This window comes from Mirounga leonina, unplaced genomic scaffold (genome assembly GCF_011800145.1).
Source record: "Mirounga leonina isolate KUSES-001 unplaced genomic scaffold, KU_Mleo_1.0 Mir_176, whole genome shotgun sequence".
Lineage (NCBI taxonomy): Eukaryota > Metazoa > Chordata > Mammalia > Carnivora > Phocidae > Mirounga > Mirounga leonina.
Genome location: NW_023270454.1, coordinates 14,110,187 through 14,129,862, shown reverse-complemented (window position 1 = coordinate 14,129,862; position 19,676 = coordinate 14,110,187). Strand labels below are relative to the sequence as shown.

General features: G+C 40.9%; 1 protein-coding gene across 2 annotated transcripts in view; it reads left to right on the top strand.

Moving 5' to 3' along the window:
• GALNTL6 (polypeptide N-acetylgalactosaminyltransferase like 6) overlaps window positions 1-19,676 on the top strand; it is a 1,199,405-nt gene that overhangs the window by 1,172,308 nt on the left and 7,421 nt on the right. For both annotated transcript variants that reach the window (XM_035022700.1, XM_035022699.1), the window contains one exon: window positions 11,382-11,531. In XM_035022700.1, the coding sequence (XP_034878591.1) occupies window positions 11,382-11,531 (150 nt within the window). The remainder of the gene's footprint in view (window positions 1-11,381; window positions 11,532-19,676) is intronic.

Below are 19,676 nucleotides of genomic sequence, written 5' to 3'. Positions count from 1 at the left end.
CTCAGTGTCATGAGATCAAGCCCTCCATGAGATTCTCTCCCTCTCCCTCTCCCTCTGCCCCTCCCTCAAGTCCCCCACCCCCCCCCCCCCCCCCTCTCTCAAAAAAAAAATAAATTAAAAAAAAAAAAAGAACGCATGAGACTGAACACTTGAAGTGTGGTGGTGACCAACCATTTAACTTCTCCAGGCCTGATTTTCCCCAACTGTATAATAAGGAACTGTGTTAGGTAATGATGACAGTCCCTTTCAGCTCTAGCCTTCTATGTGTACCCAAAAAGGGAAGCTGAGGCAGAGAGGGAAATGGAAAAACCAATCAAGACCACTAGTTCCCGCATGGGTTGGGCTGCTTATAGTACCAAGGAAATGTGATATTTAAGTGAAATTAAGACTTAATCATGGGGCGCCTGGGTGGCTCAGTCGGTTAAGCGACTGCCTTCGGCTCAGGTCATGATCCTGGAGTCCCGGGATCGAGTCCCGCATCAGGCTCCCTGCTCGGCAGGGAGTCTGCTTCTCCCTCTGGCCTTCCTCCCTCTCATGCTCTGTCTCTCATTCTCTCTCTCTCAAATAAATAAATAAAATCTTTAAAAAAAAAAAAAGACTTAATCAGTGCCAACGACAGGTTTGTAGGACAGGAAGTTTCTATTTCAGTAATAGGTAACCAAGTCCAGAATCACTGAAGATGGAAGTTCAAAAAATAATATATTGTTGACATTGTTATGATTGGACACAAACAGCACAAATTCATTTGAAGGACTAAAAAGACTAATTGATTAATCTTGTCAGCTATCCCCATGAACTTTCTGTTAATGTAATGAGTGCAAGTTTTCATTTATTCAATAGAAATTCTTAGACATTTATTATACGTCATGAATTGTTCTGGATGCTGGAAACGCAGAGATAAGAAAGATGTGATTCCAACCATTAAGGATCTCACTTTCTAGTGAGAGATACAGAGACACAGACTGATGATCATGATGAAATAAGTTAAAGGATGAGAAGGAATAAAGGGTTTGAAGAGGAAGGCTTCTTGGATGAATGGGCATCTGGACTGAACCTCAAAGAACTGATGAGCATAAACTAGGTTGGCTGGGGAATGTTGACCTCCTCCTGACCACAGGGACTCTCACAAACAAAGTCACAGAAGGGAAAATACAGCCTGATTAGCGCAAGGAGTTACAAATGTTCTTGAAGTGAGATATCATTGGCATACGACATTCGACTAACCTCAGTCACACAACGTAATGATTCAGTGTTTGTACATATTGCGAACTGATCACTAGAGCAAATCTATCTAACACACATCTCCACACATAGTCACAGGATTTGTTTTTCTGGTGGTGAGACCTGTTAAGATCCACTCTCTTAGCAACTTCCAAAGGTTTTGTTGTTGCTGGAATATAAACTAAGGGAAAAGGGTTGCAGCTGGAGGAAAATGGAAAAGGCCAGATTGTGGGAAATGCTTTATATGTTAAATGATGTAGGAAAGACATTAGGGTTTGAAGCCGATGGCCAAGAAAGAATTCTTGAGGCGTCTTTGGTGCAAAAAGGTGGTTGTATTAAAGCACAGAGAGCAGAAAGAGCGGCACTGGGGTCATGAGGAGCGGCGCATTGTATACTTTCAAGTTGGGAGTGGGTTAGGGATAGGAATTTTGGAAGCAAGTTTTCCAGGGGCTAGCTATTGTTGGGAAAAGTCATTTATTACCGTCTAATAAAACCTTAGTCATCAGATCCTTCAGATGTATATCAGTGGGCCATATGCTTGGGGGGTGATTGCCAACAGGTATGTTGGGGGGGTAGAGATAAAGGAAATTTCTAAAGGAATTTTTATACGTTAAAGTAGGCTTACAGGATGGGAGGGGCGCACGGGGGGGTGGGGGGTTAAGATTCCTTTTGCCCTTAGCAAAGTGTCAACATGGAAGCAGTTGAGTCCCTAGAAGAAGGTCATTCTACCTGTTTCACGGACTTGTCAGTAGCCTGTAGGTAGTAAGGAAATTTAATAATTCCTCTTCTGCCTTTGTTTCCCACATCATTAAAGAGTTTGTATTGTGTTCTCTAAGGGTTATGCGAAAACATGGTGAGATTTCAGGCCAAGAGGTAACATAGTCAAACGGTTGTGAAGGAAGGTGGGAAAGACACCAATCAGGAAGTCATTTCAGTAGTCCAGACAAGAAATATTGAGAGCAAACATAATGGAAATAGAGAGGAAGAGACGTCTTCCAGCAATATTGGGAGACAAAAATGGTAAGACTTGCTAATTGATTAAAGAATGAGGGTGAGGGAGACAAAGGGGTTAAAAGATGAAAGACTCCCAGGTTGGCACGTGAATACTATGACCACCAACTAAAACAAAATAAAGGAGTAGGAACAGGCTTAGAAGGAAAGAAAATCAATTGAATTTAGGATGTTTTGAATTTGAGATGTCCATGGGGCATGCAGGTGTGAAACATGGAGTTGGACACATCACAGATGATAAGTTATCAATGTATTGATGAGAGTTGGACTGAGCATGCATAGTAGCAACCAGAGGGGGTAAAAGACAAGGTCCAAGGGAGAACCCTGAGCCGCACCTGTGTTGAAGACAGATACAAGAGGGACATGAGCAAGATAGAGGAATAGGGTAACAGGAACCGGTATTTCAGAAGCCAAGGGACTAGTGAGTTCTGACTTGAAGAGAGTGATGAAATTAGAAATACATAGCTGATCGACACTTTTCCTTGATAAGTCTCTGTCCTGCATGGGATTTAAATGAATCCAGAAATGTCTCAGTCCACCATCATATGGGTGGGGAGGGGAGGGGGACTATAGGAAAAAAGACCACACGATGTCTCTTCCTGAGTCTATTTCACAGGTCTCACCCAAAACCTTTGTCCTTCTAGTTAAAGCATTCTCTTATGTCCTATCTTCCAGGGAAACAGAATATAGTCACTCACCATTACGCAGGCAATCCACTTTCCTATGTCTGATTTACAGCATTTCTTTCCGATTTTCTTCTGACCACTTAGCCCAGTGTTTTCAAGTTTTCTGCAGTCTGCCCCCCACATCCCTGTTTTTGGTAGCCATTCCTGGTATTTTGCCAGATTCTCTACATTTTCTTACCCAGGTGGGAGGGAAAAACTGAAATATTCTGAGGGCCTGGTCGGTACCGAATGTATTATCTATACACAGCTCAGCAGCCTGCTGGCTTTTGTATCAACAGGACAGCTCTTTGTCTTGCATTTCACAGCTTGGCCTCACATACGCCGCCTTAAGTCGGTCCTATTGTAAGAATTACATAACCTCGTTGAAATTTTAGAACTGGAAGAAAGCATAGGGCTCATCTAGTCTATTTTCCCACTTCCTTGAGGATTTCTCCTACCAAACTCCTCGGATGGCTGACCAGCTCAGACTCAAGAAAATCTCCTTCATAGACTTGCTACTTTGCTCATCCTAAATATGAGGCAGAGCTTTGCCTTCCCTGTTCATGCATCTTTTGGGATCTGTCATTAACTAGGCCTGGTCTGGTAAACTGTTCGTGGATGAGGTCTTACATAGCAGCAGAGAACCTGCACATGATACTATCTTTATGTTTGCGATTGAATTATTATAAAAACATTACGTGACCACAGCTGTGATGTTAATGGCTGTTCTGTTTGACAGGTTGACTGGGACCATCTCATCAGATTTTGTGTTCTGTACAGTGACACCTAAAGATGTTAAAGTGACATGTTACTAAGGCCTTTATTGAGTCCAAACAGCCAGTAAAATAGGAAAATCTAATAAAGTTGCAATATGTTGGGAAGGAAGGAAAGATGGCGGAGGAGTAGGGGACCCTCTTTCAACTGGTCCCCAGAATAGAGCTGGATATCTTCCAGACCACTCTGAGCACCCACGAAACGAGCCTGAGATGTAAGAAGATCTGGATCTATACAAACAGAATATCGCAGGTGATTGGTTTTGAGGTAGGAAGCGGGGAGCCCTGATTCTGCGGGCAGATATCGGAGGATAAACGGCAGCGGAGGGAGCCTGGCCGTGGGGATCCTACACCGCCGGTGAGTGACAGCCTTGCGCGCTGCGGACGGGCACAGACTCGCAGACGGGTAGTGGCGGGGAAAGGACTTTAGGGCAGCCCCCGGGGTGGAAACCCGGAGTGGCGGGGTCGCGCCTGCGAACTGCAGCACCCAGGACGGAAACCCGGAGCGGTGGGGTCGAACGCACATACTGGGAGCGGCTGGCGGTTTTAGAAGCACAAAGGGCAGAGACATGCCCTGACCTGGAGGCAGGACTGGGAGCGCTGCAGAGGGGCGCACAACCCAGGACGCTGCAGTTTATAGCAGCAGGAACAGAAATGGAGACAGTGCGGCCTGGAGAGCTCACTGAAGAACAGACTGCGGTCTCTCTGCTCTGAGGCAGAGGGTTGGAAACGGTCTCTTCTTCTCTGACTCACGAAAGAGACGCGGAAAGCCACCAGGGAAAGCCGCCAGAGAACAAAAGCCCCCAAAACTGATTCCCACTGAGCCCATCCCCCGCCACAGGGGGGCAGGGCAACTCCGCCCAAACAGGGTTGCCTGAGTAACAGCGCGGCAGGTCCCGCCCGCAGAAGTCAGGCTGGGAGAACAAGAGGCCAGCAACCCTAAGGTCCCAAGAAAACAGGTGCATCTTGCCTGGGTTCTGGTCAATAATTTGGGCTCTATACATTCCCTCAAACACCCATCAACAGAATGACTAAGAGGAGGAGCTGCCAAAATAGAAAAGACTCAGAGATTATGACTTATGCTGCAGATTTACAAATGGATGCAGATATAACCAAGATGTCGGAGATGGAATTCAGGCTAGCAATTGTGAAGACAATGGCTAGAATGGAGAAATCAGTTAATGGCAACATAGAGTCTCTAAGGGCAGAAATGAAAGGTGAATTGGCAGAACTTAAAAATGCTATCAATGAGATCCAATCCAATCTAGATAATCTAACAGCTAGGGTAACTGAGGCAGAAGAGAGAATAAGCGACCTGGAAGACAATATAATAGATAAAAAGGGAAAAGAGGAGGCCAGGGAAAAACAACTAAGAATCCATGAAAATAGAATCAGAGAAATAAGTGACACCATGAAGCTTTCCAATGTCAGAATAATTGGAATCCCGGAGGGAGTGGAGAGAGAGAGAGGACTAGACGATGTATTTGAGTAAATGGTAGCTGAGAACTTCCCTAATCTGGGGAATGAAACAAACATTCACATCCTAGAAGCATAGAGGACCGCTCCCAAGATCAAGGAAAACAGGCCAACACCCTGGCATGTAATAGTAAAACTCGCAAATCTTAGAACCAAGGAAACCATCTTAAGGGCAGTTAGGGGGAAGAGATTCCTTACGTACAGAGGGAGGAACATCAGAAAGACGTCAGACCTATCCACAGAGACCTGGCAAGCCAGAAAGGCCTGGCAAGACATATTCGGGGTACTAAATGAGAAGAACATGCAGCCAAGAATACTTTATCCAGCAAGGCTTTCATTTAGAATGGACAGAGAGATGCAGAGTTTCCACGACCGGCAGAAACTGAAAGAATATGTGACCACTAAGCCGGCCCTGCAAGAAATAGTAAGGGGGCTTCTATAAAAGGAGAAAGACCCCAAGAGTCATATACAATAGAAATTTACAGGGACAATCTATAAGAACAACGTCTTCACAGGGAACATGATGACAATTAATTCATATCTTTCAATAATCACTCTCAATGTGAATGGCCTAAACACTCCCATAAAATGGCACAGGGTTGCAGATTGGATAAAAAGGCAGGACCCATCCATATGCTGCCTATAAGAGACTCATTTTGAACCTAACGATACATCCAGACTGAAAGAGAAGGGATGGAGATCCATCTTCCATGCCAGCGGACCTCAAAAGAAAGCTGGGGTAGCAATTCTTATATCAGGCAAATCAGATTTTAAACTAAAGTCTGTAATAAGAGACACAGAAGGACACTATATCATTCTTAAAGGGTCTATCCAACAAGAAGATCTAACAATTATAAATATCTATGCCCCCAACATGGGAGCAGCCATCTACATAAGCCAACTGTTAACCAAAATAGTCATATTGATAACAATATGTTAATTGTAGGAGAGCTCAATATTCCACTCTCAGCAATGGACAGATCATCTAAGCAGAAAATCAACAAGGAAACAAGAGCTTTGAATGATACATTGGACCAGATGGACCTCATAGATATTTACAGAACATTCCACCCTAAAACAACAGAATACTCATTCTTCTCGAGCGCACATGGAACTTTCTCCAGAATAGACCACATACTGGGTCACAAATCAGGTCTCAACCGATACCAGAAGATTGAGATTATTCCCTGCATACTCTCAGACCACAATGCTTTAAAATTGGAACTCAATCACAAAAAAAAATTTGGCAGAAATTCAAACACTTGGAAGCTAAAGACCATTCTGCTCAAGAATGTTTGGGTCAACCAGGGAACCAAAGAAGAACTTAAACAATTCATGGAAACCAATGAGAACGAAAACACATCAGTCCAAAACCTATGGGATACTGCAAAGGCGGTCCTAAGGGGGAAATACATAGCCATCCAAGCCTCACTCAAAAAAATAGAAAAATCCCAAATTCACCAACTAACTCTACACCTTAAAGAACTAGAGAAAAAGCAACAAACAATGCCTAAGCCACGCATTAGAAGAGAAATAATTAAAATTAAAGCAGAGATCAATGAATTAGAAACCAGAAACACAGTAGAGCAGATCAATGAAACTAGAAGTTGGTTCTTTGAAAGAACTAATAAGATTGATAAACCACTGGCCAGACTTATCCAAAAGAAAAGAGAAAGGACTCAAATTAATAAAATTATGAATGAAAGGGGAGAGATCACGACTAACACCAAGGAAATAGAAACAATTTTTAGAAATTATTATCAACAACTATATGCCAATAAACTGAGCAATCTGGATGAAATGGAGGCCTTCCTGGAAACCTATAAGCTGCCAAGACTGAAACAGGAAGAAATTGACAACCTGAAAAGGCCAATAACCAGTAACAAGATTGAAGCAGTGATCAAAAATCTCCCAAAAAACAAGAGTCCAGGGCCTGATGGATTCCCTGGGGAATTCTACCAAACATTCAAAGAAGAAATAATACCTATTCTACTGAAGCTGTTTCAAAAAATAGAAACAGAAGGAAAACTTCCAAACTCATTCTGTGAGGCCAGCATTACCTTAATCCCCAAACCAGGCAAAGACCCCATCAAAAAGGAGAATTTCAGACCGATATCCCTGATGAACATGGATTCCAAAATCCTCAATAAAATCCTAGCTAATAGGATCCAATAATACATTAAAAGGATCATCCACCATGACCAAGTGGGATTTATCCCCGGGATGCAAGGGTGGTTCAACATTCGCAAATCAATCAATGTGATAGAACACATTAATAAGAGGAGGGAGAAGAACCATATGGTCCTCTCAATTGATGCAGAAAAAGCATTTCACAAAATACAACATCCTTTCCTGATTAAAACTCTTCAGAGTATAGGGATAGAGGGAACATTCCTCAAGTTCATAAAATCCATCTATGAAAAACACACAGCCAATATCATCCTCAATGGAGAAAAGCTGAGAGCCTTTCCCTTAAGATCAGGAACACGTCAAGGATGCCCACTCTCGCCACTATTGTTCAACATAGTACTAGAAGTTCTAGCAACAACAATCAGACAACAAAAAGAAATAGAAGGTATTCAAATTGGCAAAGAAGAAGTCAAACTCTCTCTTTTCGCAGATGACATGATACTCTATGTGGAAAACCCAAAAGACTCCACCCCCAAATTACTAGAACTCATCCAGCAATTCAGTAATGTGGCAGGATACAAAATCAATGCACAGAAATCAGTTGCTTTCTTATACACTAACAACACAACTGTAGAAAGAGAAATTAGAGAAACGATTCCATTTACAATAGCACCAAAACCCATAAGATACCTTGGAATAAACCTAACCAAAGAGGTAAAGGATCTATACTCTAGGAACTACAAAACACTCATGAAAGAAATTGAAGAAGACCCAAAAAGATGGAAAAATGTTCCATGCTCATGGATCAGAAGAATAAACATTGTTAAAATGTCTACGATACCCAGAGCAATCTATACCTTCAATGCCATCCCGATCAAAATTCCAATGACAGTTTTCAAAGTGCTGGAACAAACAATCCTAAAATTTGTATGGAATCAGAAAAGACCCCGAATCACCAAGGAAATGCTGAAAAAGAAAAACAAAGCTGAGGGCATCATGTTGCCCAATTTCAAGCTATATTACAAAGCAGTGATCACCAAGACAGCATGGTACTGGCACAAAAACAGACATATAGACCAATGGAACAGAATAGAGAGCCCAGATATAGACCCTCAACTCTATGGTCAAATAATCTTTGACAAAGCAGGAAAAAACCTGCAATGGAAAAAAGACTATCTCTTCAATAAATGGTGCTGGGAAAATTGGACAGCCACATGCAGAAGAATGAAACTCGACCATTCTCTAACACCACTCACAAAGATAAACTCAAAGTGGATGAAAGACCTCAATGTGAGACAGGAATCCATCAAAATCCTAGAGGAGAACATAGGAAGTAACCTCTTTGACATCGGCCACAGCAACTTCTTTCAAGATACATCTCCAAAAGCTAGTGAAACAAAAGTAAAAATGAACTTTTGAGACTTCATCAAGATAAAAAGCTTCTGCGCAGCAAAGGAAACAGTCAACAAAACAAAGAGGCAACCCACAGAATGGGAGAAGATATTTGCTTTTTTTTTTTTAAAGATTTTATTTATTTATTTGACAGAGAGACAACGAGAGAGGGAACACAAGGAGGGGTGTGGGAGAGGGAGAAGCAGGCTTCCCGCCGAGCAGGGAGCCCAACGCGGGGCTCGATCCCAGGACGATGACACTACAGATAAAGGGCTGGTATCCAAGATCTATAAAGAACTTCTCAAACTCAACACCCAAAAATCAAATAATCAAGTCAAAAAGTGGGCAGATGATATGAAAAGACACTTCTCTGAAGAAGACATACAAATGGCTAACAGACACATGAAAAAATGTTCATCATCATTAGCCATCAGGGAAATCCAAATCAAAACCACACTGAGATACCACCTTACACCAGTTAGAATGGCAAAAATGGACAGGGAAAGAAACAACAAGTGTTGGAGAGGTTGTGGAGAAAGGGGAACCCTCTTACACTGTTGGTGGGAATGCTAGTTGGTACAGCCACTTTGGAAAACAGTGTGGAGATTCCTCAAAAATTTAAAAATAGAGCTACCCTATGGCCCAGCAATTGGGTATTTACCCCAAAGATACAGATGTAGTGAAAAGAAGGGCCATATGCACCCCAATGTTCATAGCAGCAATGTCCGCAATAGCCAAAGTGTGGAAAGAGCCGAGATGCCCTTCAACAGATGAATGGCTAAAGAAGATGTGGTCCATATATACACTGGAATATTACTCAGCCATCAGAAAGGATGAATACCCAACTTTTACATCCACATGGATGGGACTGGAGGAGATTATGCTAAGTGAAATAAGTCAAGCAGAGAAAGTCAATTATCATATGGTTTCCCTTATTTGCAGAACATAAGGAATAGCATGGAGGACACTAGGAGAAGGAAGGGAAAAATGGGGGGGGTGGAATTGGAGGGAGAGATGAACCATGAGAGACTATGGACTCTGAGAAACAAACAGGGTTTTAGAGGGGAGGGGGGAGGGGGGATTTGATAGCCTGGTGATCGGTATTAAGGAGGGCGCGTACTGCATGGAGCGCTGGGTGTTATACGAAAACAATGGATCGTGGATCACCACATCAAAAAGTAATGATGTATTGTATGGTGACTAACATAACATAATAAAATTTAAAAAAAGAAAGAAAGAAAGAAACTTGGGCCCCTGGCACAGGACCCCCAGCCTAAACCTTCAGGCTCCAAGTATGCACAGAAGAGGTGGGATGCTGGACAGGAAGGAATCATAATCCACTGGGACAATGGACTTCTTGGCAGTCTGGATAGATGACTAAGAAACTCTTTAATGCTTCAGTGCCAAAAGATCCCAGGATCTTGGTGCAACTTGGAATTGGGAACCCAAATAATGGATGGAAGTGCTTATCTCCAGCAGCCTGGTAGAATGGGGCTCAGAGTCAGATTTAAGGTGATTAAAAGAAAATAAAACAACACATTATTTCTTGTATCCCTAGAGTCATACCCACTACAGATATTTGGATATTTGTCTCTAAAATAACCATATTTACTTTTTATCTCTAATGTTTTATAGGTCTGTGGTGCCCCACATTTTCTGAACAAGGCTAGCATCATTGGAATAAGTATAAAATTTTCTAGGTGGCCATTTGAAGGTCAGTTTTCTTTTGCCTGTATAGATTTTTTTTTAATTGAAATATAATTGACATAACAAGGCCTGTATACATTACTAATAAACAAAACTATATCATTACTTTTAAAAAAAAAGTTGCAATATGTTGTTTAAAAAAAAAACACACCTTTACAGAAGTGTTTTTTTCTTAATTCAATATATTCTAAAATCCACTTAGTGCCTCCAAAGTAGCATTTTTTATATAATAGAATGGGATGGTTAAGATAGAATGGACTAAAAGAGGAAAAGATTGGATGGAATAGCAGAGTCCATTAAATGCAGTAAGGATAAACATCCTTTCCTGAAGCTTCTGTTTTCATCCGGTTTCATCCGGGAAGGAGGAATCTGTGTATGTGTGTAAACTGTATCTCTTAACTGTGTGTTACAGTCCAAAACTCTCTATCTACATTGCCCTGCTGAATTACTCATACCAACCCCAGAAAATTAATTTGCCTATTCTTGACTTCATTAAGCTTAGCTTCCATTTAAATCAAATTTTTCAAACTGCTAGCATCCATCCGGCTCAACTCGGCTCCTGGTCTTTTTGCAGTTAATCTGCTTATTTGAGCTAACTGCGTAGCATTTGATCCAGTAACATTTTATATAATGAAGAATGTAAAGAGCCTCATTAAAGAGCTTCTTTCTCTCCCTCCCCTCCCCTCCATCTTCCCCCTTGCCACTCCCCCTTCCCTCCCTCCCTTTCTCTCTTTTCTTTCCATTCCACCGCTCTGTTATTTTTCCCGGTACTTAATTGGAAACCCCTCATTTGTATTTTTTGGCAGCCCAGACCAAAGTTTCCACTGTTGCGGCTACAGAGCTTTACGATAGGAGCCTTTTCCAACACCTCTGTTAGGCCTGGATGGAGTTCTTTTCTGATAAACCACAAAGCCCGAATTCCACATTGCTAAAAAGACCTCCCCCCTCCTCCAGGCTCTCCAAATTGAGCTCTCTGTACCTTTTCTGCTATTGTTGTTTTTGCTAGCTCTTTACTTTTGGGTGGAGAGAAGATATTCGACCCGGTGAGCCACTGCACAGCCGAAAATTCTGCTTCGACGCCATCTCGCACAACAGTGCGGTCACTCTCTATGACTGTCACGGCATGAAGGGGAACCAGCTCTGGGGATACAGAAAGGTAAGACTCAGCTCACTGCACGCATTCTCAAACTGCTGGGCTCAAGGTTTTCTACGTCAAAAGTTCGTTAACACACTGCTTTGATTTAAGTTGTTACCCAGACACAAGTACACACGTTGGACTCAGACATTTGGAGACCTCCAGCGAAGATTACGGGAAAGATAAGCTGTGCTGCAAGGGGCGCTGCTTTTGGCTTTGCTCGGTGTGTGCACACCCATCACAATCACTCACGACTGAAAAATGGCTTTGAGGGCGCCCGGGTGGCTCAGTCGGGTAGGCGTCTGCCTTCGGCTCAGGTCATGATCCCAGCGTCCTGGGATGGAGTCCTGCCTGCATCGGGCTCCCTGCTCAGCGGGGAGTCTGCTTCTCCCTCTCCCTCCACCACTCCCCCCTGCTCCTGCTTTCTCTCTCTCTTGCTCTCAAATAAATAAATAAAATCTTTTAAAAGGAAGGAAGGAAGGAAGGGAGGAAGGGAGGGAGGGAGGAAGGGAGGGAGGGAGGAAGGGAGGGAGGAGGGGAGGGAGGAGGGGAGGGAGGAGGGGAGGGAGGAAAGAAGAAAAATGGCTTTTAGCCAGAACATGCACTGCAAATGAAGGGACTAGTCTTAGCCCAGACAACTACCAAATGGAGAGACCATGTCCCCAGTAAACCAATGTACACATATGTAATTTTTAAGAACCTCAAGTCATACACACACACACACTCACACACACACACATACACACATACTTATGACATCCATTTATTTAGATCTCAGTCTCATTTGCTTGGGAGCTGTTTGGGTTAAGACAAGCAGATATACATAAATCCACACTCACGTAGGAGTAATTGTCATGACCTTTCTACAGACTGACCCATTTGTAATTTGGCCAAAATCCTGCCCAAGGATAACTAAGGAGAACTTATTTGGGGAATTTAAGTTTAAAAAATTATAAAGTTAACATTTAATGATAGAAAAAGAATAGTTCAAAAGCAAATATAAAAAACACATTTTATTGAGTTGATAAAGAGCAATTAATTTTTTATTTTGAAATATCTTCATCATGTTGTCTTTTGAAAACTTTTTAGGATACCACACAAATTTCTTTTCAACTTTTTTGGTTTTTAGGGCAGGACTTCTTAAACGATACAGAAAATGTCATACCCACAGTTTTAATCATGAGATTTGGCTATCCTGTGGCTGAGGTAAAACAATGGAAAGCTAAAGGGAAGATTCTGCAGAGACTCAATATGGGGGACCACTGGTTTTCATACTTGTTCCGCCACTTAATAAGCTTTCTGGTATCCACTTTTCAGGGGCGGGCACCTAAAATTATACTCAAAGGCAGACTTATTTGTACAAGTTTCTTCTGCATACCACCATCCGCCACGGCCTCTGGCAGATTGTGACTCTGTGTCCAGAAAAAGTATAAAACATCAGTTGTATCCTTCTGTTTTCCTTATGAACTGCATCATAAATGATTAATCTTGCCAAGCCCTCTTTGTTATTCAATATGATACAATCTATGTGCAATGCAATAAGAAAGTTGTTTTGTTTTGTTTTATTTTTATGAGGTGTTTTTTTTTTTAGAGAAACGTTTTGAAGTTTTTTTTTTTATTTATGAGAGAGAGAGAGAGAGTACAAGCAGGGGAAGCAGCAGACAGAGGGAGAGGAAGAAGCAGGCTCCCCTCTGAGCAAGGAGCCTGATGTAGGACTTGACCCCAGGACCCTGAGATCATGACCTGAGCCAAAGGCAGTCACTTAACCAACTGCTGACCTTTAAGAAGTTCCTTTCTGGGCACATCAATAAAATCCCTGACTCACCATTCGCCTAGTATGCTGGTTGTCCCTGATGAACTGACCATTTCTTATTATTGCACATTTATAGCATGAGACTCAGAACACTCAATAATATGCAATCAAGCCAAGAAAATACAGTTGTTTTCATTAGGGAGCTTACAAAAGCTTACAGATGGATAAAACCAACTAATACACATGCACACACAGCTCCTGGAGTGGGAAAAAAATGACTGTGGTGATTTCAAGAGGTAACTCTTACAGCTTTAACATTTTAAACCTTTCCAGGACCCTAAGGGACTCCAGAAAGGGACCCACTGGATACAATTGTGCTATGGCTCCTTTCTCAGATGCTTTTGTAGCTTCTGGCCTTGCATTACTTGGCAAAAAGTTACATTCACTATGTATTTATATAACAAGCAAGGTATTTATACATAATCGGGAAGATGCCAAAGGCTCAAAATGGAAAGTTTCTGTAATATCTCATCCTGGGCAATGACTCAGGCTTATTCAAATGCACCTGCTTTTGAAAGTGCTTGTTTATTTCGTAGGTTATTCCCAAAGCACAAAGAAAGCACACAGAAGTCTCTCTGGGGTGTTACCTCGTCTATTTAGATGCACTACTTGGCCCTGGAGGCTTCCAGAGAGCTTAGCATCTTTTGAGGTAGCTTTGGAGCTCCCTCTTTTTATTACCATATTCATGAATAAACAGGATCCCTAAGACTCTCTTAATTGCCTAAAGGACCGCAGTGGGCCATCTCCTAAGCTCCGGAGGTAATCACCATCATCATCTCCAGCTGTTAAGGAGGCATTGAGCTAGTGCTTTACACATATTACCTCAAACCTCACAACCACCTAGGTACTATTATGTATAATTCACAGAGGAAGAAACCGATACTCGCATGTTTGCGCTAGAGCCAACATTCAGATTCAGGTGCATCTGGCTTTAAAGCCTCTACTCTTTCCTCTGCCATGCTCTTAAGAAATCAGATCAGTATTCCTGGGAGAGTTCCCCAATGCCCTTTGGATTCAGCACCACTGATAGCAACCAACCCCTCCTCCCAGCTACATGGCAATTTCTTGGAGAGGGAAGGTGGCCTGAAGCTCCTTTGCTTGAGTGGGTGAAGGCTGTTGTCAGGCCCCACTTTCTGACCCACTGGCAACCATTGGCTCTCAGATGTACTTTTCTTTCAGGAAGATTTTTGGGTCGTTTCCCACCTTTACTGAGATATAATTGACATATATCGCATTGTGTACATTTAAGGTATACAATGTAATAATTTGATATATGTATATATTGAAAAGTGACCACGACCATCGGTTTAGTTAATACATCCACCACCTCACATAGTTACAATTTTTTGTGTGATGAAAACTTTTAAGATCTACTCTCTCAGCAACTTTCAAATATACAACACAGTATTATTAACTATAGTCACTGTGCTGTACTTTACATCCCCAGAACTCTTGTAACTGGAACTCTGTACCATTTGAACACCTATATCCATTGCCCCCAACTCCACCACCCAGCTTTCAATTATTCTTAGATGTGAGTCATTGCCACCATAAAAAAAAAAAAAAGTGGGGGAAAATCTCTATGTTAGAGCCTTGTAAAATCAGTAATACAATCATGTCCCACAACACAAGTACCAAGGGTAAAGAATCCCATTCTTGGTTTCCTTTTAACGCTAGGGGGACCCCTCTTACAAAAAGAATGATGTTGGTGACAGTAAAAATATTTAAGTGATCAACTGAATCAAAACAAAAAACTTTCTTCCCTCTTCTTCTACCCTTACGTCTAATTAGTCACTAAGACTTGTCAAACGCCCCACCCTCCGCCCATATCTCAAAAATCTATCCTCTCTGCCGTGTCTACAGTCCCTACCCACTGGCCCTTCCTCTCTTACTCCTGGATGACTGTCAGAGCTACCTCAAGGGTCATCCTGCCTCCTGTCCCTTCCCTCACTAACCCATCTTCCATCCTGAAATCAGAGGGAGTTTCTACAAAATCTAGTCATTGCATTCCTCTGTTTTATAACTTTACTTGGTTTCCCACTAAGTAGAAGATAAAGTGCCTTCTTTCAATTCTTACCCTAGACCCTTCACAATCTGGTCATCATAATGATTTCCTATCAAGCCTAACACATCCTAATTCATCCTGAAACTATAATGTGATCTTGAATAAATTATTTTGCATCTATGATTTTCAACTTCTTTATCAACATAAGAGGGATAATAATTAAGTCAGCGAAACCATGTAAAAATTAGCAGTTTCTGACCACATGATCAAATTTATATTCATGTGGGTGACAAATGCAATTTGTACACTGAAAATAGTGGTAAGGTGTATCCTGATAGACCACATCACTACAGCAACCTATCCTAAGCAATATTAACTATTGTTACCCACCCACCCCCAAAATTAAGAGCTATCGCCCATGTCTTTTTCTTCTTAACTAAAGTTTTGTTGGAGTATAATATATATCTTAATTTGGATTTCTCTAGATGTATACCTTAAGTGACAATTTGAAGGTGTTTCATTTGGGAGATGCCCCCCAAAATCTTGGTAGGAAGTGGGTAAGTGAATGAGAAAGGGATGGGAGCAAATAAAGGGTGAATTATAAAGCAAGTACCACTGTGGGTGATTAGTACTCAATCCTACTAAAGATCTCCGGAAATGGTATAGAGCATGTGTCAGAGAGTAAGGGAGTTGGGATATTTATACAGCACTCTAATCAAACTGAGGTTAAGATTGCTCCTAACAGGAGGGGAGTTTATTCTCTGACATCTCTGGACAGACAGAATTGTTCTTGAGACCAGAGAAAGCCCTTAGGGAGTGAGATACCGTGGCCAACTGAGGGAGGTTGGGCCAGCACGCACTGAATTGGTGAGGCCTGAAGAGCTATGGGCAAGGTACAGATACTACATGAGAATCCAGTTGCTCCACATTTTCGTCAGCTCTTGGCATTCTGTTTCTTTTTCTTTTCCTCTTTTCATTTTGTGGTTGTAGAGTGATATCACATGCTTGCTAGCTGCTTTGGATATCTTCTTTGTGAAGAACCTGTTAAGTCTTTTGACCATTTTTTTAACATGGGTCATCTGGCTTTTTCTTACAGACTTTTGGATAGATAGATAGATAGATAGATAGATAGATAGATAGATAGATAGAAAGATACAAGTGCTTTGTTGGACATACATATTGTAAAGATCTTATTCCAGTTGGATTTCTTTCCTTTGTTCTCTATGGAGTATCTTGAGGAAGAGCTGTTCTTTATGATTAGTGTCTTTTGTGTCCCGTTTAGGAAATCTTTGCCCACACCAAAGTCATGAAGGTAGTCTTCTAAGTCATCTTTGGAAGATTTATTGTTTAATCTTCTACCTTTTGATATATAATCCCATGAAATATTTTTACATATGCAGTATAATATGGGGTTGATTCCTTTTTCATATTTATATCTAATCAATCATTCACCATTTATTAAAAAAGACTTTTTTTCCTGCTGCATGGAGGTAGCATCTTTGTCATAAGTCAAGGGGCCTTATATTCATGAGTCTATCCATGAATCCTTAAGTTTTTACCATCTGAGACTAGATAGTCTGAGCCACACAGAAAGTAACCTAATGGAAATAAATTAACTTAATCTAATAAGACGGATATCCGAAAACCCACAACAGTCATCACTCTTAGGGGTGAAATGTGAAAGCTCTCCTCCAGGGACTAGGAATAACATATAATATCTGCTCTCATCGTTTCTATTTTACATAGTACAGGATAGCCTACTCAGAGTAATCAGGCAAGATAAAGAAATTAAAAGGTATGAGAGGGGCGCTGGGTGGCTCAGTTGGTTAAATGTCTGCCTTCTGTTCAGGTCATGATCCCAGGGTCCTGGGATCAAGTCCCACATTGGGCTCCCTGCTCAGCGGGGAGCCTGCTTCTCCCTCTCTCTCTGCCTGCCACTCTGCCTGCTTGTGCTCTCTCTCTCTCTGTCAAATAAATAAATAAAATCTTTAAAAAAAATAAAAATAAAAGATATGAGAATTGGAAAGGAACAAATAAAAGTCAATTCACAGATGAAATAGTATATAGAAAATCCAAAAGATTATATATTCAAACTATTAAAATTAATAAGTACCTTTAGAATAGTCCTGGATACAAGGTAAATATAAGAAAAACAAATGTCTATATACCAGCAACAAAAAAATAGCAAATGAAATTCAAAAATAATTTCATTTGATCACCACGAAAAGCAAAATAAATCTCACAACAGAGGTCAAAATTAATCTCACAACAGAGGTGAAAGACATTTACACAGAAGGCTATAAAACATCACTAAGTGGAATTGAAAGCTATATGGGAGGATCTATCATATTCAAGGATAAGACTCAACACTGTGAAGATAACAGTGTTCAAAAGGGTGTATACATTTAATGCAAAATTGGTCCAACCCCAGCAGGTTTATTTGTGGAAATTGATAAACTGATTCTGAAATTTATATGGAAAAGAAAGGGCCAAGAATAGCCAAGCAAATGTTGACCAAGGGAAAGAACATTCATATCAACAACATATCAAACATTACAAAAGCATAGTTTCCAAGACATTATAAAGGTACATTTAAGGCAGTATGCTATTGACCTAAGGTGAGCTTGACTGAGGCTCTCTAGAAGGTGAGCCCTGAGTATTGGTATTTTTTGAAGACTCCTAAAACATTCTCATGGGCAGCCAGATGGAGACTCTCTTTACTAGCTCCAATGTTTACCTACTTTCTTTACCCCACTCCTCCCTCCTGCCTTAGTTGGAATTTGCCCCCCTATTTGTTTTCCTATACCATTTTGATTCTTCTTTTGTACCAGGAACATTTTATTCTACATAGTCTCCCTTTATAGATGTTAATTACCTGAGGGCAGGAACTTTTTCTTTTATTTCTGTATATACTGCTTAATGTCTAATATAGAGAAGTTCCTAAATAAGCATTTTTTAAATAGCTTAAAGAACTACTGGGTTCAATTATTGATATGATCATCTCCTTCATAAACCCCAAGATGTGCTGGATAAAATTTAACATATCTCATGGAAGCAACCCAAATGTCCATTAATAGACGAGTGAATTAAAAAGTTGTCAGCAACTTTTTTATATATATGTATATATATATGTATATATATATATAATGGAATATTCCTCAGCTATAAAAAAGGATGAGATCTTGCCATTTGCAACACGGTTGGGACTGGAGGATATAATGCTAAGTGAAATAAGTCAACCAGTGAAAGATAAATACCATGTGATTTCACGTATATGTGGAATCTAAAAGCAAACAGCAGAAACAGACCCATAAATACAGAGAAGAAACTGATATTTGCCAGAGAGGAGGGGATGGGGAATGGGCAAAATGGGTGAAGGGGAGTGGGAGATACAGGTTTCCCGTTATAGAATGACTAAGTCATGGGGATGAAAGGTACAGCATAGGGAAAACAGTCAATGGTATCGTAATAGTGTTGTATGGTGACAGATGGGAGCTACACTGTAGTGAGCTCAGCATAAGGTATAGCGTTGTTGAATCACTATTTTGCAACCTGAAACCCATATAACATTGCATGTCAACTATACTTCAGTTAAAAAGAAAGAAAGAAAAAAAAAACCACTTAACACTTTTTTTTTTTTTTTTTTTTTTTTTTTGTCTCAGGACCACATACACAGCCTCCCCAAAGACCAAAAGTGAAAGGTTTAAATTACTATTCTTAGTTGCTCCTTGGGGTGTTCTTGTAATTTAACTGCCATAAGAAAGGGCTTAAAAATAACATCAAACAGGAAATACAGATAAGAAGTTTCCTTTCAAGCTAAATTGATAACATTGCAACAGTCACATTAGTTTAAAAAGTGAGTGGGCAGAATTCTTGGCATGTGCCTACATTTGACTATTTATTGTAACTTGTGATATACGCCAGGGCTTTGGCCTCCCAGCTCATAAAATCCTGCTGGTCCACAAAGATGCCAGATGGAAGGCCACAAGGTTCTTATTTTTAAAGTGTTCTGGTTAGCTATTGATTTAGGACCAAAAATGAGGAAAGTATATACAAAGAGCTTAATTAAAAGGCATGTATTTCAACTTGGGTTATGATATATGAAGCCCCACTACAAAATCCTGGACTTGTGGTCATACTTAGGCAGTCACACTATCCCAGTTCAGCCCATTCATTTCTGGACAGTCCCAAGTATTAAAAAGTTCTTCCCTGGACTTTGAGACCACACCGATTAAGTTTAATCTGTTTCACTAAATACAGATCCCAAATATTTGAACAATGTTTGCCCTATCTTTACTCTTTACTTCTGATTAAATGGTCTGATTTTCTGCCATTACTCTTCATATGA